This window comes from Miniopterus schreibersii (assembly GCF_964146895.1).
Source record: "Miniopterus schreibersii genome assembly, chromosome: 5".
NCBI lineage: Eukaryota > Metazoa > Chordata > Mammalia > Chiroptera > Miniopteridae > Miniopterus > Miniopterus schreibersii.
The window spans coordinates 65,190,557-65,217,105 of record NC_138106.1 but is presented as its reverse complement, the minus strand read 5'-3'; the positions used below and the strand labels follow the sequence as shown (position 1 = coordinate 65,217,105).

General features: G+C 37.4%; 1 protein-coding gene across 1 annotated transcript in view; it reads right to left on the bottom strand.

Annotated features, from left to right (window-relative positions):
* The window catches only part of ADGRG7 (adhesion G protein-coupled receptor G7), a gene marked incomplete at both ends in the record, with an annotated part of 46,335 nt that overhangs the window by 6,766 nt on the left and 13,020 nt on the right, over positions 1-26,549 (bottom strand). The window contains 11 exons of the mRNA XM_081137997.1: positions 2,857-2,947; positions 4,709-5,049; positions 11,442-11,554; positions 13,828-13,983; positions 14,313-14,476; positions 16,894-17,001; positions 17,107-17,249; positions 22,345-22,442; positions 23,659-23,808; positions 25,557-25,669; positions 26,111-26,215. Of these exons, the coding sequence (XP_080994123.1) occupies positions 2,857-2,947; positions 4,709-5,049; positions 11,442-11,554; positions 13,828-13,983; positions 14,313-14,476; positions 16,894-17,001; positions 17,107-17,249; positions 22,345-22,442; positions 23,659-23,808; positions 25,557-25,669; positions 26,111-26,215 (1,582 nt within the window). The remainder of the gene's footprint in view (positions 1-2,856; positions 2,948-4,708; positions 5,050-11,441; positions 11,555-13,827; positions 13,984-14,312; positions 14,477-16,893; positions 17,002-17,106; positions 17,250-22,344; positions 22,443-23,658; positions 23,809-25,556; positions 25,670-26,110; positions 26,216-26,549) is intronic.

Sequence of the window (26,549 nt, the reverse complement as noted above, 5' to 3'; positions counted from 1 at the left end):
GGTAAAACACCATCATTATACATGTTAAAGGATTTCTAAACTGTTTTGCTTTGGATGCTGTTATCATTTAAATCATTACAAATCATATTTCTAATCTGAATCATCTACAAGGAAACTAGAATGATGCTCAAGTCTCTGTAATGAATTAAAAAATGAAAAGGGGTGCCTCTAATCCACTAATACATAGAATAGGTCCATCCTTAAATAAAATGGTGAGAGTGAGCAAGTTTATCTTCAGGACTTCTGGCTTCCCTTTGCTTTCGCCTGTAACTGGAGAACAGCTCTCCTGTCATCCTCCATTTTACAATTCCCTACACAGGAGAAATGAGGGCACTTGGCTAAGAATTTAATGAAATCCTGATGGAAAGTCCTTTCAAATCTCAAGAAGCTTTTTTGGTGACTAAGCAAGTGACTATCAAAAGTTTGAAATGAAAAAGATGAACACGTCTTATCCAGGAAGCCTAAAGAAACACAGTTTATTTATTTATTTTTTAAGCATATCTTTATTGATTTCAGAGAGAGGAAAGGAGAGGGATAGAGAGATAGAAACATCACTGATGGAGCCCGCAACCCGGGCATGTGCCCTGATCGAGAATCGAACCCCGATCACCTGGATCCTAGGTCGACGCTCAACCACTGAGGCACGCCCGGCTGGGCAGAAACACAGTTTAAAAGGGGAGGAAAAGATTAAGAAAGAAAATGAACAATCCAACTCTCCTGGGTAAAGGAGACTTGCAAATGAATCTTGAGTTGTTTAAACTTTAGACGATACAGTTTCTGAGAACGACTATGCTATAGACGTGTGTGTGTACAAATGTCTGTAAGATTCCCCAACTACCTGACACTGATGAGGAGACCTGAAAAGGAAATAAGCTTGGGCACCCATGGTCATTAGGAAGGGTGCACCAGGAGGGGACTCCTCCTCACCACCTCTATCCTTTGTATTACTTGGAAAGAATCATGCTAAATTTGTTCTCACAACAGCCTCTCCCTTTATTATCCTTAATTTATTAACTCAGATTTTGAGAAGTAGACTGCTGAGGAGAAAGATGGATCCTAGAGTGAGACTAACCTCTGTAGGCTTGGAGCAAGATTTCTAGAGTGGGGATTGGAAAGTCATACCGTATAAGATGAACTGACAAACACTTATGGACCTGAGGCCTGGAGAGCATCATAAGTGGCCTCAGATGAAGTGTTTATCTTGCCTGGTGATTTTGCCATGAAGCACGCCATGAAGACAGCTTTCACATACATAGCATACATTCGAATAATTTCCCCCTTCATGCATTATAATTTCTCATGATTACCTCAACCCTTCAAAAAAGCCTGAAAACAGCCTATATGATGGTGGTACAGAGAACTGGGGGATAGAGCATTAAGGAGGAACATGGCCTGCCCTGCCTTTGCCCCTTAATTGGTTCCTTCTTGCAAAGATAGCAATATGTCAGGGGAACTGGGTTAGGGTTTCAGGTATCACCGGCAGAGCAGGGAGCAGTGGGGCAGAGCATAGGATATTGAGGCTCAACCACTGGGAGGAAAACCAAAAGAGTCCCTCCTCTTTCTAAATAAATCCTAAAGGAATGTCACCCTTGATGCCTGCGTACAGGGTGGAATGTGAAGGATAAGGGTCCAAGAGGAGGCAGATGCTACACATCCTTTCCTCTCCCCACAACTTTTATTATCCGTCGCCTAGCGTCTTCCCTAACAGCCAGTACTGTACTCATGAACAAATCAGGAAAGAATCTGCTCTCAATTATTTATAGCTCGGTGTGAATAAATTTAAGACAGTGGTCTTCTTTCTCCTAAAGGCTTTTTTAGGAGTAGGTCAAGCCCTGTGCCTGGGTTATGGTAGGAAATTAAAAATGCAATTTGAAGTAAATTATCTCTCCCATGAGATATTTGCATCTTCTCCCGATCTCTAATAGTGGAGTTCAAAATTTAAACTCATTAAAAGATACTTAACCCTAATTAAACAGAGAAAATAGTACCTGAAGTGTTTGGCTCCTAAAAATCAAACCAGGCAGGTAGCCTCCTATTCCACAGCTGGGCATAGGTAGGTTAGTCCTGGAAATAGGTAAGCACCCTAACACCACAGCCTCCCCTCGAGTGTATTGCACATTTCCAAGAGTTTTATTTTTATTTGAGTTGGTCTGGGTCTGAAGGTGGAATGTGGCGATAAGAATGATTGGGTTATAAGAGGAGGGAGGATCAGTTAAAGAGCAGTTGTTTCGTAGCAGAAATACACGTAGAAAGTTCAGCTCAGCTCTCTCCTCTCCCTCCCCATGCAAAAAGCCAACACCATCCAGCCAGGAACTTCCACGATCAACAGTTATTCAGGCTGGAGTCACAGGGAGAATTTGTTATGTGTCATAAATCATCATGAAATATTCATTATAATCATATAAACATAAAATTGGCTCGTTAGCATGGATAGTGCTCTTCAGGTTATGACAGGTTTCCACATTTGTTTCGCCCCTCACAGGAACCGCTGAGCAGGTGCTTCTGTTATTGTGGTTCTGTTATCTACATGAGAAAACTATGGCAAGATGTCACTGAGGATCACACCTATTTTGTCCTATAATTTTTCAGACAATAAAAAGTTCAATTTAACATAAGAAAGTTCAAATTTATAAATTTAGGAGGTAAATGCTTGCTTTACCAAAAGATTTATCAGAGGAAACTTTCATGTCACCATATTTAAAATATAATGTGTTCTTTGAGAATTTGAAACACCCACTTGGAATATGACAATTACTATAAAGTGAGAGGCATGTGTACAGTGACAGTTGGACTCAACATCACTGAATAGTTGCACTCATATCAAAGACATGGGCATCTTAAAATATATAAACTCACATTTCTTCTTGCCGGTAGTTTAACTCCCATTGTGAAGGATCCTGAGAAAAAGTAATTCCCAGCGTCATAGCCACCACGACAGCTGGGACTCCTAGATGATAAAGAGAGGCACAGAATTAATAATTTACCTAAGACTGGGATTAATTATAAAAGATCATGAATGAATTATACAATTCACCCTTTTCAGGATGTATTGTTCTTTCCACTATAGACAATGTACTAAATGACCCTACAGATGTAGGTCAACAGTTTTCAATTTATTTTTCTTAAAGAGTCACTCTAATTGTCTTTCTTAAACATTTCTTTTAAAGTAGCTAGAAAGTTTTTTGTGGTCTAAATCTCAAATCAAATTAATAGAGATGTTGAAGGATATTAACATCTTGAAGTTAGCTTATGACATATCTAGTAGAGCTGCCTTGATCCACCTGCCTCCATAGAACTATGAGCTCCTGGGTGGAAGGCACTTTTACTGATTTCTGAATTTTCTATCTCCCCTACCTCAAGGCCTGGTACTACTAGGCTTTCAATAGGCATTTGGTTAAATTAAATTATTTCCATTAGAAAAATGGAAATTAAAACCACAATGAGATATTGCCTCACACCTGCCGGAATGGCTGTCATCAATAAATCAACAAACAACAAGTGTCGGCGAGGATGTGGAGATAAGGGAACCCTAGTACACTGCTGGTGGGAATGCCGACTGGTGCAGCCACTATGGAAAGCAGTATGGAGGTTCCTCAAAAATTAAAAATGAAACTGCCTTATGACCCAGCAATTCCACTTCTGGGAATATATCTAAAGAAACAGGAAACGCTAATTCAAAAGAATATGTGCACCCCTATGTTGGGAGCCGGTGACTTGTCTGGACATGGTCCACGTCACCTGAGGGTCTGGAGTCAGGGACTCGACCCTCCCGGAAGATTCCTGTGGGGAGCCGAAATTAAGATAGTTACAAAGGTCTGAGCTCATGCAGGAGGCAGGATGTTTACGCTAAAAGTGTGTCTGTGCAGCCTGGGAAGAACTACTTTGTATCACCCTCACTTTCTTACCAGTTGTTTGTTACTCACTATATAATAAAGGCATTGAAGCCATTTGGGGCTGCACCTCATTGGAGGGCAGCCCTCCTGATCCCATAACTGTGTTTGTCTCTAATTCCCACCCCTCGAACTCAGGTTTGTTCGTCTTTCAGGCTGGTTCCTGACACCCCTGTGTTCATTGCAGAATTATTTACAATAGCTAAGGTATGGAAGCAGCCCAAGTGCCCATCAGTAGATGAGTGGGTAAAAGAGCTATGGTACATCTACCCAATGGAATACTACTTGGCCATAAAAAAGGAAGGAAATCTTACCCTTTGCAACAGCATGATGGACCTGGAGAGCATTATGCTAAGTGAAATGAGCCAGCAGAAAAGGCAAGTACCGTATGATTTTACTCATATGAGGAATCTAATGAACAATATAAATTAACAAACAAAACAGAAACAGACTCATAGATAGAGCCAGGCTGACAGCTGTCAGGGGGGAGGGAGTTGTGGGGCTGGGTTAAAAAGGTGAAGGGATTAAGAAAAAAGCAAAAAAACCTCATAGACAACAGTATGGCGATTGATTACCAGAGGGAAAGGGGAGGTGGGGGAGGTAGAAGCGGATAAAAGGGGGATGAATAGTGATGGAAGACTTGACTTGCAGTAATGAACACACAATGCAATATACAAATGATGTACTATAGGATTGTACATCTAAAACTCATATAACAATGTCACCCCAATAAGTAGAAAAAAATAAAAGTGATTGCAAAATTAATTAATATTTCAACAAAACCAAATTCCTAAGTAAGTAGAGAAGCAAACTCTTACCCCATCCAATTAAAGAAATGTAAAGAGTGAAATGTCGAGGAAGAGGCTTCATGGTCCTAATGAGAAGGAAATAGAGCTGTGCAGCACTGAGTCCAGTCCAGGTAAACGTCACTAACAGAAAATAGTGCAGCAAGGCAGCAATCGCCGTGCACTGGGCATTCGAAGTGTCCATAATTTCTCTTGTGGGAACTTCATTTTTATTAGAAGCGGTAAGATTGATGTCACGTGTGTCTAAGTTCTTATTGGAGTTTTCAATTCCAAACACAAAGAGGAGATTGAAAATCAACATTGATGTGCACAGACTGACCAATACCCAGGTTACTGAAGTTTTCCTGACTTTCCTGAAAATAAATTAGTAAGTATAATTAAATAAATAAACAAAATAACTGCAAAACATAAATTCAAGTGAAATTGTGAGGAAACAAAGGAATATTATTATCCAATGTAAATCCAGCTCGTAGCCCAGTGGCCAGCTGGTAAATCTACCTTCCCACTACACCAGAAAATCATACTCCATTCTTATCTCATTTCCACAAGGAAGTGAGTTAGAAAAAACAGGTTGTTACATCCTTTCTTGAAATTGTATTCTAATTAAAGGTGATAGCTATTCTCCACGGATGGCCCCAATGAATTCTACTTCCCAGTATTTATGCCTTGTATATTTACCTGCTAGGGTTGTTGTCCTGTGATTTGTTTTAATTAACAGAATGCAGCAGAAGGCCTAGGGCCAACTTATTCATTAGATTGAGTAGTGCTTAGGGCCCGCAATACTTCTTTTTATGACCCACAACAATGTTTCAACTCCTTTTCTTTTCTTTTTTATTCTTAAGGCATTCATTTATTAAAACATTCTCTGCCTAGACTTTACATTAGCTTAAAATTTTCAATCCAAAAGAAAACAATAAAAACGAACTTTTATGTCAAAGAAAGAAATTTAGCATATAATATTAATATGTTCATCTTTATACCAATGCTATCATAAAATATAATGTTTCTCCTTTTTTTATGGAGGAGAGTCTCACAAAGGCAAAAGTGCCTAGGACACATGAAAGTCATAACAAGCTTTCCTTTTCTGCTCCTGGGAGTTCTGAGCCACCACGTAAAATTCCAGCTACCCTGTAAAAGAACCTCATGGAAATGCTCTGAGACTATGTGGAGAGAATGACCAGGCCTTTGCAGCATCCCAGCTGAGCCTTAAGATGACTCCAATCCTGTGACTGCAGTCTCATGGGAGACCCTAAGTGAGACCTTTGGAAGAACCGTCCAACTGAGCCCAATCAAGTCACAGAATCATTAGAGATAATAAATTGTTGTTTCAAGACACTAAGTTTTAGGGCGGTTTTTTATAGTGCAATAGACCATAACTCCTCTAGATTTGCAAGGACATACAAAGGCTATCTACAGAAAGGTTCTAAAAGGATTTTTCAAATTTTCAAAATAGAAAATTATTGCACATTAGTAGATGAACCCATATGCAAAAGTTTCTTGAGTTTTTAAAAGTATTTTATTCTAAAATTTATGAGTAAATTTTAAAAGAATAAGGCCAGATATAATTTTTAACTAACTTTATAATTTTAAGTAACATTACACTTATTAAACTAACAAAATGTTTTAATCTAACAAACTGCTATAAGGTTTAGCTTACATTACATTTAAAGAGTGAGGCTCCTGTAAACACTTTAGATTAAGTAAAAATATTTAAAATTTGTTTACTGGCCCATTGCTACTAATGATATTCTTCATAATTTGAATAGACTGATGATTATTATCTCTGTAAATGACTTATATTCAACAAAAAGTCACATGTGTCTTTTCTGTAAGACACCTCATGGAGTATCTCCCAAGGACTATAGTTCCAAGGACCACACTTTGGGAAATACTGATAGTCAAATGGCCAAGATGTTATGAATGGGCCTTTTAATGTCAAGCATGCCCAAGGACTTTCATAGGAAGATAAAATTCTGAATGTAGAACCAAGTGCTCTTTAAATTTTTTTCTTCTTCTTCTCATATTTACCTAAGATTTTGCTAGAAAAACTTTTTCTCATTTTGTATACAGGCTGACATTTTTTAACAGTAGTATTCAGAAGACAGTGAGATGAAATAGAGAAAGAGTTGGGGAGAAAGAGAGAGGAGAGAGAGAGATCTGCAGTGGCCCATGTGTGTATCTGGACATTGGCAGAGAATTCAAGATTGCCCTTAATAAAGTTGATCTCAAGTGTGAGGTTTGATATTCTTTTTACTGCGAGTGTATTGTTTTCCATAATGTTGAAAGGCAGATATATCCTTAAATCCCTTCTAGTGACATTACAGTTCTCTGTAGACTATGGTATACAGTCCTATATTAATGAAAGTTATAAAATCTTCAGTCACTACTATCTAAATAAACCCTTTTCGATTTTTCAGGTGACAAGGCCTCTTAGAGTAACTGTTTCCCAAAGTTTATCGCTGTGCTTGAAGTTCTAACATCTTCAAGTGCCCCTCTGTTTTTAATGTCCCAGAATTTGATAAGTCTGTTTGCTGATTATATGTCCTTTATGATTTTATAACATTCCATCACGATCTTTCTCAGTCTTTGGATTTTTATGCTGAATAAAAACCTTATATTCAAACAGAACTTTGTCCATCCTCTTGACATTTTAGTTGAGATTTAGTTGAGAACTACAAAAAATATTCAAAAGAATCCTTTTATATAATGTTACTTTCTAATTTTTCTCCAATTTCAAACATAAATTATAACCCACAGGAGAATAGGCTCTTTTCAAATAGTTTGGCTCTTCTATATATTACTATATTCTGTGCCTTATTATATATACACACAAATATATATTACATATAATAAAAAATATACATATTATTTTTACATGGGAACCTGCCCATAACAAAGAAAACTATTTGATTCAGGATTTTAAAATCAACACAATTTTGTTTTTGTTTTTCTTTCCTGATGAGTTTTTAGTGACAATTATGGCAGCACCATTGTGCTAAGAAACATGTTGATAGAAGATGCAAAAAAACCTGATGACAATTAGGAGTGAGATTTTAGGCAAAGAAACTAGTTATGCCGCCACCACAATTATTCCCATGGGAAAATAATTGTCTGTTCCAGTGTGGTGATGGTAGAAATACAAATAAAAAGACAAATATAAGAGCCATTTCTTTTTGTAAAACTGACTTGTAATTACATGGCATGTAATTTTCCTTCAAGGCACTTACCACCTTTGTAATTATATATTTATTTCCGTATATATTTGTATAACATTTGTCTTCCCCCCTGAAAATGTAAATACCATGAGAGATGGGAACTTATCTGTCTTGTTCATAGTAAGCACTCAATATAAAAATTTTAAATGAATGACAAGATACTCATTGAGTGTGAAAGATAAAGAAGAGAAATCTTTGGGAAAATGGCTGATTCTAAGTATGGGGCAGAGAAAGTGATAGATGGGCCGTTGTCATCTTGCTGTGGCTGAAATAAGTGCTTAGGATGGACAGGGACGTCACAAAACAACACAAAGCGGCTCCCTCTGGTTACATTGGAGAGTACACTTTTTAAAAAATATATGTTTTTACTGATTTTTTAAAAGAGAGAGGAAGGCAGAAGGAGAGAGAGAGAAACATCCATGAGAAAAACAGCAATCGGCTGCCTCCTGCACTGTCCCCGCTGGGGATCGAGCCCACAGCCGGGCCACGCGCCCCGACCGGGAGTCAAAACAGTGGCGTCGGGTGCATTTTTTACAAAGGTATATAGTGACCAAATATAGAATGATAGGTTAAAAAATTATTATTTTCAACCACCAGTGAAATAGCACATTGCAGTAAGGAACATCAGTGGCTACCAGAACCATCGAGTGGAAGGTGGGGCAAGGATAGCAGCACAGTCTCAGAGTATCACCCCATGGGTTACCTGTTATTTACAAAGGGACAAAGTGAACCTTTACAATATAGAAATCTTGCGGACACCGCTTTAAACAAGGAATCAAACTTAACCAGTAATGGCACAGACCGACACCGTGTACTTCTTGCTGCGTCACACTGGAAGACTTAATGACTTAGTGCTCTCCTAAAAAATATTTAGCCTGTATCTAATCATGAGGAAAATTGCGGACAAATCCGAAATTGCAGAATATTCCACCTCCTGCAAAATAACTGACCTGAATACTTCAGAAGTTTTAATGTCGTGAAAGACCAAAACAAAAAAACAAAGCAAAGGAATTAGCCCAGGCTGGGTGGCTCGGTTGGCTGGAGCTTCGTCCCGCACACCGAAAGGTTCCGGGTTCGATTCCAGGTCAGGGCACAGACCTAGGTTGCAGTTTCCTCTCCCCACGCGGGGAGTGTTTGGGAGGCAACCGATGGATCGATCTCTCTCTCTCTCTCTCTCTCTCTCTCTCTCTCAAAAATCAATAAACATATCCTCAGTGAGAATAAAAAAAAGCAGAGGAATTATTCTAGGCTAAAGGAGAATAAACAGATATGACAACTAAATAAATTGAGGGGAAAAACAGCTATAACAGACATTCTTGGGACAATTAGAAGAAGTCTGAATATGCATTATATATTAACACAATAACAATATATTAATGTTAAATTTCTTGGGTTAAAGTTCCTGAGTGAGACTAAGGGTATTATACCATGTAGGAGACTGCCCTTGTTCTTAGGAGATATGTGCTCAGAGTTTAGAAATGAGAGTCATGATGCCTACAACTTACTTTCAGAATTTCAGGGAAAAAATAGAAAAAAAGATAGAGCAAAATATTAAAAACTGGTGAATGTAGGTGAAGGGTATATGGATGTTCAGTGTTCTCTTTCAACTTTTCTGTAGGTTTTTTAAAATTTATCTTTATTGTTTAAAGTATTACAGATGTCCCCTTTTTTCCCCATTGACCCCTTCTACCCCGCAACCACCTTCCACCCCAGGCCTTCATTACACTATTGTCTGTAGGTTTTTTTAAAAATAAAACTTCAGGAAAAAAATTTAAACAGCAGTACCTTTAAAATAAAGAAATTATATGCATATATGCATAACCAGTGGACACAGACAATAGTGGGGTGAAGGCCTGGGGTGGGGCAGGGGCTGGGAGGAGGCGGGCTAAAGGGGGAGGGATTGGGGGACATCTGTAATACTGTCAACAATAAAAAAATTTTTTAAATAAACTGCAGCCTGGGCCGGTTGCTCAGTTGGTTGGAGCATTGTGTCCTGCACCAAAAAGGTTGCAGGTTCCATTCCAGGTCAGGGCACATACCCAGATGGCGAGTTCAATCCCCACCTGGGGCACTTACGGGGAAATAAGAGATTATCTATATCTATCTATCTATCTATCTATCTATCTATCTATCTATCTATCTATCTATCATCTATCTATCTATCATCTATCTATCTATCTATCATCTATCTATCTATCATCTATCTATCTATCATCTATCTATCTATCATCTATCTATCTATCTATCTATCTATCTATCTATCTATCTATCTATCTATCTATATCTATCATCTATCTATATCTATCTGTCTATCTATCTATCTATCTATCATCTATCTATCTATCATCTATCATCTATCTATCTATATCTATCTATCTATCTATCTGTCTGTCTATCTGTCTATCTATCTGTCTATCTGTCTATCTGTCTGTCTGTCTATCTATCATCTATCATCTATCTATATCTATCTGTCTATCTATCTGTCTATCTATCTGTCTATCTATCTATCATCTATCTATCTATCATCTATCTATCATCTATCTATCTATCGATCGATCTATCTATCATCTATCATCTATCTATACTCTCCCTCCCTGTCTCTCTCTCTCTCAAAAAAGTCAATAAACATATCCTCAGGTGAGGATTAAAATAAATAAATAAATAACTGTAAATCTAAAAATCTGAGAAAACAGTTATGAAGGAATTTAGTAGCGAGAAATAATTCTGAAGGGAAGAGGAATTTGAGATATCTTGAGTGTGAGAGGAGAAGCAGGTAGGAGTGCACAATAGGCCCATTTACTCCACAGATATTCCTCTGCCATGTATGAGCCAGGTATCGCGGCCAGTCTTGGGGATACAGTGATGAAAACAAAGCAAACCAACAACAGCAAAAACAAAATCAGAGGAAGTCCCTGTTCTCATCAGTTTTCATGCTGATGGGGAAAACCGATAGTACACAAGTAAACGAGCAAGCTTACGCGGCCAGATTCTTAAAAATGTAGCATGTAACAAAAAAAACAAAAGTGCTAGACCAAACTGGACCTTGAGTGAGGGGGCCAAGGTGGAGAGAAATACATATTTATAAGTAATTTTTAATTAGATTTTTAAAACTATGGAATTTAAAAACTTTAAAAAGTTTCACCATTTGAAAAGAATATATTTTTAAAATTATTCTTATTTTCAAAAACTTTCTGCTTAGCAATATTTCTTTCTTCTACAAATGCAAAATAGTAATTATGGCTCTATTCAATGCAAAGGAACTGTGACATGTTAATTTTAAATGACAAACTTGTAATTGTATGGTATGTAATTTTCTTTCAAAGCACTTACCAGTTTGCAATCATATACTTATTTGTGTGTATTTCTTAGCCTCTCCAGGCTTGAGTGTCTTCTTCTGTAAAAATGAATGTGTTGAACTAAATCTGATTTCCCTTCTAGTTTCGAGAAACTATATTCTGATGATAATATGCTCAGAGGAAATGAAAAGGACAGCAATTTCTCTCATGAGAGGAGCCAGCTTCCCTTCTTACCTGGTGACAATCTGAAATATAATTGTGAGAGCCAGGCCAGTAATGGACAGCGCACATCCAAAGGTGGATAATTTGTCAAGTGGGTCAGGATATTTATAGTTCCTTTTGAAACTCTGGAAAATAAGACAAGACTAATATTTTTAAATAATCATTACTGAAATGTCTATGAAAGTCAACATCATGAGAAGTTACATTGGTCAAAATAACCAGATAATTGTTACATATGTCTTCTTTTTATAACTGTTGATATATTTTAAAAGGGAATAAATGAACCCCTTATTGCTAAGCAGTTTACGTGAAGTAGGGCTTGACAAGTTATTAACTAATTCAGTAAGGGAAAACCTACATACTGTTCCTCAGTGTGTAAAATCAAAGTTGTTTGGGTGAGATCTAAATTGGCTAGAGTTGCTTCATTTATCCATCACAATATTTTTATGTGTAACTATAATCCAAGGGTAAATCAGCATATCTAAGCTGATGCCCTAAAAATAAAGTTGCAGAAATATTTTTAAGAATATGAAAAGATGTTCACATGATCCTGTCATTTTTTAAAGGCCTAGTTTTTGTGTAATATATCTCTGTCTATCCCAGTATTTTAGTATATATCCATGAAAAGTATATTTCATGTAAGTATGTATTCTTAGAACTCTAGAAAGGTAATAATAGTGGTGACTGGTGGGTAAGATATATATGGATATATATATAATTATTCTTGCTTGTCTGTACTTTCTAATTTTCTTAATTGTTAAAATTTAAAAAGTCATATATGTTTATTTATAAAACATGAAAGTAATATAGACACATAATTTTAAAAGCATGTTTCTCTTTACTGTCAGCTACCCCACATCTTACCCTACCTCTTGAAATCCTGTCTCTTCTACAGAGGGGACCTTTTTTTATGCGCTTATAAATATTATCTATGTCTCTTGCACAAATACATAGGGGTTTGTTAACATTATAATAGAATTATTCTCGAATTGCTATTGAAGATCTCATAAAATTTTTCTATACCAGTATATTTCTGTTCAGTAGATAAACTTTCATACTTTATGCAGTATATATTTTTTATGTAGAAATAAAAATAAGATAAACTTCATTTTAAATAATAATAAAAATTTCATGTTGACAAAAAATCGTAGATAATACCTAGATCTTCAGATCATAGAAATCATCTCTTCACTTAGAGCCTGCCTGCTCTTACTTTACATACTATTCTAATCAGCCTTTTGAAAAATTTTGCAACCCAAAACGAACTGCAAATATGAGTAGGTAGTCACTGAGGCAGATTCAGATAATAGTGAGAAGAACTAGCTGAAAGCCTGACCTCAAGAACAGGAAAAAAGTAACTATGACAGTGTACTGTCTTGTTTACTATTTACAACAGTCTGAGCTACCAAAAAAGTTAACATTTTACCTTTATTATGTTCTGATTGAGAAAGCGCATCTCTGTGTAATACAAGTTACAAAATAAACAATCAAAATCAACTTTAGTTATAAGGTTTTATAACTAAAATAAGAAAACTACAGCCATCTCTAAAAGACTGTAAAAGCAATGTTCTCTAATTTGGTGGTCTCCGTTGTTCCAGTGTGTTCTGATCTCCGCTGGCTTCCCAAATGTGGCTACATCATGGCTACTAGGGAAGGAAAACATCTTTTCTCTTTGGGAGACAGGGTAAGACACCCATTTCATTGCGTATGAAAACATTTCATCAAGTATATAAACGAATGTTTTTGATGTCACCAAAACAATAGGTTTCTGGAGATGGAACGAACAGAAACCCCTCTTCTTAAAAGGGTCAGCCCAAGAACTTTCAGAGGTGAAATAAAGCTGCACACCAGAGTTACTTGTGCAAGATAGCTGAGGAGTTAAAAGATTTTAGAAATCCTTAAGGGAACTATGGGACAAATTGAATGAATTCAAGAGATTTTCCTCATATCTTCTAGCGTAAACTTAGTAACTTAGATGATTACGTGGAAAAAGCTTTGCGTAACTGACTTAAACTGCCCACCCTTACCTCAGTGTGCACTGAGCCTGTCCCCAACACGCAGTTCTACAGCCTTACCTCTGGCTATAATGACTTCATGCTTCAGAACTCGCAAGGTAGTTGAATGAACTCTGTCAGTAACTCTTTTGCACATGGGCTCCCTCCTCATTAATAATACACAGTGCTGAACTCATCTATCCTGAGACCTAATTGCAAAAAAACCCTGTATTTTACTTGCCTTTATCACCACTTCCCTTCTTAGTCTTATCATTCCATCCCCTTTTTTCCATTTAATTTGATTTGAGTAAACTAAACCCCAAAGTTAACTCCAATTAGCACATGCCAGAATTGTGTATAAGGAAGATTCTTGTCTGGAAGGAGATGACTATGTCCATTCTTACCATTAATATTGCAAAATTAGTAGTATGGTTGCAGCGGCAATGCAGGAATCCATCACTTTCTCCATCTTTGTAACAGCCGTTTGTGTCCCAATCATTCATTGTAAAATTCCAATAGACACAGGCAAAGGAATGGACTTTTAATTCTTTTGTGTTGTACTATGAATTGATAAGACAATTGCAATTGGTTTTTAAATGCTTAATTTGGTAGAAAAAAAGCCAAAAAGGATAAGGTAATCATATGAGAAATCAGTCAGATATTTACTAAGCATAGTATCTTCATTATAGATTGGGGGGAAAGAAATATAAAATTCAAATTAGCCAATTTTGCATTTAACTAGTCTGACAAAAAATATGGGTGAGTGGTAAATGAATACTTTTAAAGAATCTTTCAAAGAGTTTTTCTATAGATTTCTTTTGCCCAAACTATCCCTGCTTTTGTAATAAAGAGTTGGCTGAATTTTCAACTTGTTAATGGGAAAACTCACCTGTGGACGAAAGAGCATTTTAACAGAAGCACTCTGATTGTCCTCCGTGTTATTAGTTGTGCTTGAGATAATTTTTTGGCTAATATTTAATTTAGTTGTAAAAGTTTTTGATTGGAAGAGCTTGTTGTTTTGATACATTATAAAGCCACATGATGTGGTATTACCTGTGAGGGGGGAAAAAAGACATGAAAATCAATAAATAAACCATAGCCCTGGCCAGTTTTGCTCAGTAGCTAGAGCGTCGGCCCTCAGCCTGAAGGGTCCCGGGTTCAATTTTGGCCAAGGGCATAGACCTCGGTTGCAGGCTGGCTGGGGGCACGTGCGGGGGGCAACCAGTCAATGTGTCTCGCTCACACCGATGTTTCTCTCTCTCTCTCCCTTTCACTCTGAAAAGCAATGGAAAAGATATCCTCGGGTGAAGATTAAAAAATAATAATAACTGACTAAATAAATAAACCATATAGTAAACAAGAAACAAAGTCCCATGTCATTGTTGAACTGCACAGCTGCTTAATATTTGAGTAAAGTACAGTAAAAATGGTCTGCTGGCTGAACCTTTACTTAACTGAAGTATGGAATTAACATGTATAATCTGTCTGTGGTTGGCCATTCCACCCACATTAACTTTTCTTCCTGAGGCTCAGATTCCTTACGTTCTAAAAGGGAATAGTAATTCCTGCCTAATCCACCTCAAGGAGAATTGCAAAGATCTCCCCTATAAAGTAAACGTCTTGCTTTCTAGACAGCAAGACAGTGAACATGACTGCAGGTAGGTCGAGCCTCTTTGCTTCCCGCACTGATAAGACACAGAACCAAAAAAAAGCACAGGGCGAATATCAGGAAGCTGTGCCTAAAGCAGTGCTCTGTGAGGCCTGCCTCCTCTTCAAAGGGCTGAGCAGGGACCAGTCCAGTAAGTCACAGAGCCAGGGGTTCAAGTTGTTCGTATCGGGGACTCATACGTGGAATCTCATGATACTGTGAACAAGCAAAACAGAGGCGGACTCAGAGATAGCAGGCCGACAGCTGTCGGGGTGAGGGGGCTGGGTGAGGGGGGTTAGCAAAAGAGAGAAAGAAATGAGTGACACAGACAACAGAGTGCTGATTGGGGGGGTGGAGGGGGGTGGGGGTGGAGGAGGGTATGGGGGGAATAAATGGTGATGGGGAAAAAAATAAAATAAGCAAAAAAGATCAGTGTTTGTAAATTATATGATCATTTAAAAAAGAAAAAAGAGATGATGGAAGAATCTGGCTCCACCAATGTTCTCATTGCCATTAATATTCAAGTAATTTGAACTTTAATTTCCTTTCTAACAAGGGTGCTTTAAAATTTCTAACTGGATAAAATGTTGGCTATTCTTTTGTGGAACATATCTACTTTTATTGCATGATCAGTAACTATGTCCTGCGTTTTTATTTTACAAAATGTTATAAGCTTTCCTATGTGGCTTAATACATGGACAGTTTTAAAAGCACTCTATTGATATTTGAAAAGAATTTTTACTATGTGTCTTCTGTCTACAAACAAAATTATACACACACAAGTATATATAAAGGTCAAATTTATTAGGTATTTTTTGTCTACTTGATCTTCAATTTCTGAGATAGTTGCCCTAAAACCTCTCCCTATAAAAGGGGTTTGGTCGATGTGCCCCTGCATTTCCAATCATTTTTGCTCATACATTTTAATGATGCCTTTTTAAGGGAACAAAGAATTAAAATATAGATAATGTAGGAGGCATTTAAAAAATTGATATAAAAATATGTCCCTTTCAGTCCATTCTGAGTTCTTGTGTCCAGACAGTGTTGTTGTTTTTTAAACCCATTCAACTATATTGATAGTTTATATGGAATAAAAAATTAGATCCCTGCCCGGCCGGGTGTGCCTCAGGGGTTGAGTGTCAACCTAGGATCCAGGCGATCAGGGTTCAATTCCTGGTCAGGGCACATGCCCGGGTTGTGGGCTCGATCAATGACTCTCATCATGGATGTTTCTATCTCTCTCTCCCTCTCCTTTCCTCTCTCTGAAATCAATAAAGATATATATATATTTTTAAAAAAATTAGATCCCTATCTTTCACCAAACACAAACATAAATTCTAGGTGCACTGAGACCTAAATGTAAACACTAAAAAACTCAGAAGAAAATATAAGAGACTGTCATTGTGACTTTAGCATAGGGAAGGATTTATTTTAAAAGGTGACAATTATAGAGGAAAAGATTGACACATTGGACCGGCTATAAGTTAAAATTTAGGTATGACAAAGGATGTTTAAAAAACAAGCTAAAGATAACTATAGACTGGAGGGAAGATATCTGCAACTCCTGTGGCCAATAAAGATTTGTTAACCAATGAGAATTATAAATTTAGTCTTTAGAAAATGAAAAAAAAAAAAGAAAAGAAATTATCTCTATGACCTAGAATAGAAGAGATTACCATAATCTGGCAGAGCTCAAACATACTCAAATGCAAATTATTCAGTGTATAACTAAGCAAACATTATTTTGCACCCAGTGATTTTTAAGTTATTAATTCCATGAATTTGAGTGCATTTTTTTAATATAACAAAGTTTGAGACCTACTTTTCGAAGTATTGAGCCAGATCTGAAGTTCAGTCGTGTCATCTGGACGAAGGCTGTCCACATTTGTATCTACATCTGTGGAACCAGAAACAAGAGAACTGCTAGCTCCTATGAGAGGGAAAAAAACCATATTTTAGAAGTCTACACTTTAATGAACAGAACATCATTTATGGTTGGTAGCAGAATTACAACCACACAAAACAAACAGCTCACCTTTCTTCACAGTGAAGAGGACACCTGTAGACCCCACAGTGCCTTCTGAAGAGACAGTAATAGACTGTACTGCTATATTAGGGTTCACCAATGACTTGTTGTTGCCCAAAGACCAGGAATAATCCTCTATTTCCCTAATAAGCCTGCAGAGAATAAACATAACAACATGATATTCTAAAGATTTGTTGCAAAATCAGAGGTGTGTGTGCTCTCCCAAGTTCCAGTAGAAAGGCATGACCACAGAACTCATGAGATCACAACGTTAACACAATCACCTAAAATCTATCGATTTTCTTTAGCGGCATCTTCCTTTGTTATACGTATCTTTTTAAAAAGCTCTGGTGGACTATCTCCTCTGAAGGGTACCTCCTACACTGATGCCAGGAAGCTGGAACTCGAGAATGACAGATTTCCCAATAGAAATCATCTTTATCATGCTGCTCTTCACATAGAAGCATGGTGTTGCCACCCACCATTGGCCAGGCATGAGGTTCTTGTTACTCCAGTGGTGAGACTCAATGTCCACTTATTCAACTCCCTCTCCTCACCCAAACCCTTTGGGATCCAAAGCATCTCGTGTAAGTTGCTCATTTCTGAGGTGACGATTCATATGAAACTATAGAAGAACAGAACTCCGGACTTATTGCCTTAGATAGTAACCAAATATTGCAGGTTGTTCTTTTCTCTCTTGGATAAATTCAAAGATAGGTTAGATGGAAGGTGGGAGGGATTGGAGGGAACCTGTCAGTTTGGTGTTCTCCAAAGAAAAGCCATAAGACCTTTCTTTTTCGTTTCCTATAAGAAATATTTGCACTATTTCTATAGTTAACAAAACAAAATCTCTATATCTAAGATAACTGGCTCAATCTAGTCTTCCCAGAAATGAAAGAATTTTATTAAATTTTAATTGTTCAAAATTCTAAATCTTTATATCTGCCATTAAAATATCTTTTCCCTTCTCCAAGAAAGATTTAAAAAAGGAGAAATTTTCAAATAAAGACATCCGCTAAATAAAGAGGATGTGATAATCATTCATATGGAAACATTCAAGTTGGCTTCTCTGTTTCAAAGGCTTTGCTTTTATAGCACCATTTTCTGTAATTTTCAGCAATTTATGTATGTCCCACTTAATGAATAACAATCTTACTTCAGAGATGCTTTCAACCTAACAAGACTCCAATCTGCTAAGAACATAATTCATGAATTCATTTAACCAACAATATCTGTTGAGTACCTACTAAGAGGTTAGTATCCCAGAAAGCACTGGAGATACTAAGAGAGGTTATCTAGGGCATTTGAAGGACAAAGGGAAAGATGTCCTAAATATATGGGGGTATTTGCCAAGTTCACAACCACTTTCAAAGGGCAGCTCTGGCCAGACATTTCTAAGGCCATTTTTTCTTCTATATCATTCTTTCCACTTCTTGCCATAAATTAATTGGATTACAAATGGGTGCCTGCCTCAGATTACCCAATCCGGAGGCTGGCCATCAACTTGCTACAAAGGACTAGAAGAAGCAATCAGGTTCTTTCACTCAGGAATTTTCCATTTCGTGCAGCGGCACATCAGGAAAGTCATGGTTTAGAGGCAGACCAGAGGGACCATTATATCATTTATAAGGACGATTACAAATGAAAAAGAAAAGGCTTCATTCTTCCTATTGAAAATAAGGGAAGAACTTGTCCTTCCCTCCTTTTTCCCTGAACATTTATCTTAGAAAACTTGCAAGTACTTTCTCCTTTCTTTGAAATGTAAATAAACCCTTTTGAAGACTAGATCAGCATTTTGTCAGCCTTGACCTAGGAAGGTCTTTCTCAGGGACATGGGAGCCCTCTCTTTGAAATGTAAACATTAAGGAAGGTAACACTCCTGTCTCCCAGGTTCTGTGGGAGTGAGAGACTAATATCTTGCTCCAAGTTGCAAAACTACGTCCTGTAATAAAGATATGGGAAGTTTGTTTTTCCTCCGGATGAGGTCAGTTAGCTAACACAAATGGTCACCTCACCAGGTAACATTATGATATACTATTTGTGTGACAAATAGTGCTGCCAAGGTCTTTTTATTGAGGACTAGTCATTGTTTATCTGAAAACATGCATGTATTGGGTTGTATCTGTTTGTTTACATAAAGAGGTGAGCTTCCTTTCTGTCTTTGCAAGCTCTTAGGGGGTTTCCTGTGATGTGTGCTGCACTCTGGTTTCATGCTTATTCAATAGTAAAAGTGCTTTCTTTCTCTACTATCTTTATAGAGAGCATTTCTGGGTTGGGACAAGATTTTTTTTTTAATTTCTATTTCCCCAACATCATGAACAGGATTAAATAATTAGAGAGCACAAACTAGAAGTAAAGATAAAAAGTATAGGTGATTATTGAGCCCTGTTAATTTTAAAGACAACTGCTAACCTTTTTTACGACTTACGTGTATGTCAGGTATGATGCGAGTGATTTATATATATCATCTCATTTGAGATTCACAAGAACCCTACTGAAGTGAGATCTAAAATTACTCCCATATCACACTGAAGAATCTGAGGCTCTTCAAAGAGATATGAAGTAATTTGGCCAAAATCAATAAATAACAACACTAAGATATGAACCCAAGACTGTCTGACTCCAAAGACTATGGCAACAATGATTATATTATCCTAGAGAGAAGACCTACAAAGTCCTATATTAAGACCTTCAAAGCTGCCTTGGATGCCTTGCCATCCCCCTGCGTCAGGGACCATAGGGCACAGCTATATTATAATTCTGTTCTTAGGTCCCCATGAGATTCCACATGCCTCTTTACAATAAATTTCTGTTTAGTTGAGATCATTTAAATGGGTATCTTGTAGCCAAAGAAGGCTGGCTGGAACAGAAATGTGAAATGTAAATGTTTAAGGTGGTCAGTATTAGGGAAACAGTTTTGCATTCCCAAAGCTAAATAAACAAGAACAATTATGAACCTGAATGTGACAGCAAAGTTTCAAGGTTATGGATCAGTCTTTACAGCAAATGTTCAAATTGGAGAAATGAGGTCTTAGATTCACTGATGATAGTAGGAAGCCCTTACTAGCAGAGACCTTGCCAAAGGCTCCAGACCTCCACCCACTCTAACATTATGCCTCTTCCTAATTTAGAAAAAGAGAATTGACAAATGGACACTAGGAAACTTTACTAGGGCAACTTGAGGTGGCTGAAGCTGAAATTGATTCTTTTTTCTCTGTCACTCCCCTCTTTTCTACTCTCACCTCCTCCACTTCTTCCACTAAGTGTAGAAGGGGAGTTCAGTAGCTTATGGGTACAAAGAAGAAACTATGAATGAAAGAAGGAAGAAATAAAAGTGAGATAGAGAACTAAGGTCTGGTGCCCGTGAGGATGCTCAAGAGATGGAGTGGGCGGGGGGGGGGGGGGAGTTGCTCCAAGAAGCAATTTGTTTCTTTTCCTGGGGAGAGAAGAGAATGAGAGATGAACTCCGTTGGCAACTCATCAAGAATGTTCTCCTCAGGAGAGCGAAGGGATTGGTGACCTGGCCTTGAGACTGGAAGCTGAGGTGAAATGAAAGAACTGAATCCACAGGACTTATGTGAAAGATCACATGGGAGAAGGTAAACTGATAGACCGTGATTAGAAAGGCAAGTAAACTAGAAATTTAGAGTGGGAGAAAGGAGGAATGCCATTTAATATTTCAATGTGTTCTGGATTTAAATTTGTTATTTATCTTTTAACCATCTCCTTTGAAGCCATTTGGATATTACATATAAGTCACACAAAATTGTTTTTCCCCTCTATGTCTAAAGCTAGTAAAATTCATAATTGTTTATTATTAGGACAGCTTTCTCATCTGCATCATAATCTGTGACTTTCTCAGCCAAGTCACGCTTCTCTTTCCTCAGCTTTCTCACCAAAAAAATCTACGCCTCTCCTTTCCATCTAGCAAGGCTGCAAACAGAGCCTCCAGCTCTGAAGGGCCTCTGGCTCTCAGTCTCCATGTTCCCTGAACATAGACTCTGGGCCCCATGGCCATTTCCTTCTCCAACTTCAAGAAAAATGGGAGTGCCCACACTCCCCATGAGAAGGGCCCAGGCTCCTATTGAAATTTGAAGTCATAAAACACACCAGTTATATTGTTTGCACAACCTTTACCATCTTCTCTCAGAATCACAATCTTTTGAATGTTCTATTTCACGCTTTTGTGCTTTTTCTACTTTAAAGGCTTAACACTACATAGGTTCTGGTTATAATAATTAGAAAATTAAGAATTACTTGTAGGAATTTCTCCTAAGGATATAATGTCTCATGCAAACAAAGTTTATGTACAAGGATGTTGATTGCTCGAAATATTAAGACTTAAAGCAATCTAAATGTCCAGTGGCAGAGAACTATTTAAATAAAAGTTCACTCATATTATGCAGTAATCTAAAATTTGTGATGTAGATGTTTAGGTATTTATATAAAAAAATGTTTATAAACTATTATTAAATGACAAAAAACAAATTATGAATCAATAGATTATGTAATACAATACACACGCATACACATACAGGGAAAAAAATTACATCAAGAATATATACCAACAAGTTAATAAAGGCTGATTTTTATAATTTTTCTCATCTATATATTTTTATCTCTCCATAATGAACAAAGAGTTAAGAAAACTGTATATAAGATAAAAAACACACAGTGAATCCTAGTGGGAGGCCTCTTTGAATAAAGTACATGAGTTTTAGTGTAAATATACAACCAAAAGAAATCCGGAACATAGGAGTCAAGAAGAGAAAAAACAGGTAAAGTTAGATCCCTTTTTTTGTTCAATGAGGCCATGGGAAAGAAAATATTAATCAAAATACACCAGGATCTTAGGCAGAGCTGAGTTGTGGGTAGGAGGCTACCAGCGTGTCTTGCAAAGTTATGCGGTTATTTGCAGCTCTGTAAGTTGAGAAAGGAGTCTGAAGAGCTCCTGCTGGGCATGCAGGTTGCCCCCTGGACGTACCAAACTAAGCTAGGAAAACAAGTTCGAATCTAAATCATCTCAGCTGCTCTGCCCATGGCCATGCCTGGCGTCGGGAGTTCCCGTGCACCACTCCACCGAGTCACTGAAGGTCGGGCAGGAAGCCAAGGCTTCAGTCTGCATTCCATGCAGACCAGCCAGTCGCGCATTGGTGAGAGAAATAAAGACATCTCTATCAGTGCTCTAACCTAGTAAAGTAAACAGCACTTTGTCAGTTTTTCTGTCCAAATTGGAACCGTGCTTACGTTGTGAAGGCATTATCATCTTTAGCAGCAGCTTCTTTAAAGACCTTTTCCGTGGCATCTAGAAGTTGACTCACTGTTGTTACAGCAACTACTTTTGCCTGCCAGGAAGGAGACACCAATGGGAACCATCATTATCATGAATTATTATGGTATCAAGTGGCTTAGTTTTTGATCTACATAAGATGACAGAGAGAATAAAGACAAGGCATAGTGAACATAAAAATTAAGGCAGTCAATCGGGAGGCTTGGGTCTGTGAATTTGACCTCATAGCAAGGTCTTTCACAGAATCTCCACCTCATCCCCAAAAACACAAAAGCAGATGCTTGAATACAAAAGCAGAAGCAAAACAAGAGGAGTGCAGGGCTTTGATTGTCAGAACATTATGGCTCACAATATTTAATATAACTTATTAGTTACACTTAGTGTAACTAGTGGACTTAGTAAAGTTATTTCTAGTTTTCTTACAATTAAAATATCAGGAGTGCATTGGAAAGGATCTCTTGGCATCTGGTCACTGTATAACTGCCTCTTTGGGGTTATTAATACTCTTCTGTCTTTACTGGCTCATTTTTGCATAAATTCTACATTTGGTGGTCATTATTTTTATTTTTCAAATCTATTTTTATTAACTCATGACTTTAATCCCACTTAATGTCCAAAGGAGCTAGGACAGTGTAACATAATTTTTTTGAACTAACACATTTAAAGGGAATAGAAGAAAGGAGTAGATAACTTCAGGCCATGGTGATATTCAACTGGTAAACACTGGGTCAGTCCGTATTGGTGGTTTATAGCCCTGTTTGACCAGTACCCAAGCTGTGCCAATTGGTAAATGTTGACTATGGTTCTTGTCTTCAGGTACCAGAGTTTAGCAGTTTATAATACAGAAATGTAAACTAGGCCTAAGTTTTTTTAAAGCCAAAACTAAAATACAAATATGCTTAGCAGAAAGAGATCACAGTTTAAAATATCATATTTCAAAGTGAGTTCCTTGGAACACCAGTTACTTAGAACTGAGTAGGGATGCTGAGATCAAATGCAGTTGGTGAACATATTAATGAAATGAAATAGATTTGTTTGTTACAGGTGTTCCAGATTTAACGTGATAATGATCATTGTGACTATCCTGAAAGAGAATATTTGGACAAAGAGCCCTTTTTTATTTCTTTGAGCATCTCACAGAAAGAGTGCTCTGCAAAATGGTTTTCAGCGATCGAAATCATGCCCAGGTCCATATCCTGGAATAGGGAATAAAGTTTGGGATGACTTTCTTTCTTTCTTGCCCCCTTTTTAAAACACCTTGTGAGCTTTACCTCGGGTGTAGCATTTCTGGATGTGTTGAAGATCTGTCCAACCACTCGAGAAGCAGAAGTGATATTGTCAGGAGTTAACATAGAGGTATCAGATGTTAAAATCTGGGCTTCAACAGAAATATTTGAAGAACTTGTTGAGATTTCATCTATCTGTTAAAAACAAAAACAAAACCCCCTAATTCTATATAACTACATCTAAACACTTTTCAAGCAACTACAAATGAATAAGCTGGAATTTAGTTGAGCCTCAGTCTCCTCAATCTCCACTCAGTTTTTTATTATTTGTTTCTTTTCTTGTATAAGTTTTATAACAATTGTAAACTTACGTAACAATTCTATGCTGTTGCATATAATAATTTTTAAATGGATCTGTATTTTATGTTTTTTTCATTTCATTTTCCAAGTTATTTATTTTTATTGTATTTTGTAAGATTATTGGTCTGCAATTGGAAATTTTTTTAAACTAGCTTTTCAGCACAGATAGTTTGGGCAGCACTGACCTAGACAACCCCAGGTCCCAGCTGGCCCCCAGGTTCTGCTGTGCACCTACAACATTAATCCTGCCCTTAGTGGTCGTGGGGGTCAACTTCTCTCCCTCTCTCAGTTTTTCACTAGATGGCAGCATCATTTCAAAAATCAAACTAAGGTCACAGGCTATTCAGCTTCGGAGAGAGTTGGAAGCAATATCCAATCAGTAGACAGAAACAATGCTTTCCTTCAGTAGCCATGTCCCTGCTATGTGCTAGGCACTGCTAAATGTTTTACAGGTGTCATCACATTTAATATGCAAAACAACACTGTGGGCTGAGCATGCCATCCCTATTTAAAGCCGTAGAGAGGGTAAGGAGCTCACCCAAAGTTCATGCAGCTTAGAAGTGGCAGAGCTAACAGTCAAACGCTGGCTTGTCAGATTCCAGAACAAGAAGTCTCTCCCACAGTCTGCGTGGCTGGAACAACCTACGTGGTTGGCAGCCACCTCCGCACCCTACTACCATCGCCACTCCCGCCCCCACCCCTGCCCACCTATAATTAGGGAGCTAGTATGGTACAGTGTGGACTTTAATGTCTAAAGCAGCACCATCACTTTTGGCTGTGATTCACCAGGCAAAATACTGCACCTCTCAGAGCCACAGTTTCCTTACCTATAAAGTGAATGCATTAATACTTATCTATTGGGGTGAAACAGGAATTAAATATGATAAAATAGCATATGTAAAATGTTCAGCAGCATTTAGCAGGCAGTCAGTGCTCAATAATTAGTGTTATTAGCTATAATTATCTATAATATAGGAATAACATCTAACTCTCAGAGGTTCTGTAAAAACTAAATAAGATAATATGTAGCATGCCTGGCACCTAGAAGAATCATATAAAGATAAGTTTCCTCTTCCACCCCTTGTCTGGCCCCAGGTATTAGTAATTCTGTGCATTTGCATTTGGATATATCTTTAGTCAAACTAATCTAATTTGAATGAAAAATATTTACTGAGATGTATTTCCCATTTTACCTGCTCATGGATACAGCCCTGAGACTACCATCAGGTTCTGGAGTTTCCTGTCTCAAAAGGTCTCTGGTCATAGTTTTTTCATCTTTGTTCTGATCCAGTAGACCACTAAAATATCTTTCTTTTGGCCTCAAATGTCAGGGATCTACTTTGGTCAAAACTTTACTGGTTTAAAAAGATGAGGCCATTTAAAATGTGCTATAGGTTATCATTTGCTGAAATTTGCCAAACCAACATGTTCAACTATCCTTTTTCACAAACAGATGTCAACTTGAAAAAAACAAAAAAGCTTAGCTATTAGTTTTTGTTATTTCTAATTTGAAAGTTTCTAAAAGCATTGATTTGACCATCTGACTTTTTCCAGTTGCCCATCACATGGGCCACAGGGCATACCTGCTTTTCCAGACTTTCCAGATTTATATCGCAGCTTCCTATTGTCACATTTTCTAATACCATCTCTTTATCTTCATTAAGATTGCACAGCCGGGTTGCTCTTGGCTTGCCCGCTTTAATAAAAAGGAGAAGAAAAGACAGTGTTTGCAAAGATGGCCACAGCAACTGCATGCTCCTGTATGTGTGCCCTTTCACAGGTAAGGTGTATATCAATAGTGTAGCTAATTTTTTAAATTGAAACAAACTACTTAACTTTAAAAAGCAGACATTAACCTGATCAAACTCCAGGAGACAGAGTAAGCTGGAAAAATAAACCAATTGAAGAAATAATAAAAGGAATTTACAACTGATCCCTATTAAGGTTTTCAGGAAAATTAGTTATGTGAGATAACACCCTAAACTTTGAACATTGGCATCAGAAAAGGGAGCCAAGCCCTCTACAAAGCCTTCCTTGATGTCTCTTTCAGGGACCTAATACTAGTTGGAGGGATAAGTATGACCCAGTATAGTGATTTGTATGCCTAAACAAGGGAGATGTTTAGAAAAGCACATACCATTTGGAGTGTTCTTGCCACATACTTGAAAGGAAGATCCATATCTTCCAGCTATAATTCTGGGAAAAGTAAAATCACCATAGGTGCTATTTTCACAGAAATTAGCTAAAATAAAAAGGAAAAATTTTGTTTCATTTTAAATTATACGTTTCTTTTTCAAATTTCAAACCACATACAAGTCAAAGTTCAAAACCTATCTAGTACAATTTGAAGAATAGAAAACTTATAGGATTCACTGGCCCACCAAGAACTTCATATTTTCTTATTTGGTTAAGTTATTACCATTAGAATAATTAGTATATTAAGTAACAGGTTCCTGTTAAAATGTGCACAATATATAACTTGGTAGAGGTGGGATGTGATCACTGACACGTGAGCAAGAATAATGTGTTAATTAGTTGAAATCTTGAAGACCTAGAGCTTAGAGTGGCAAAGAGCA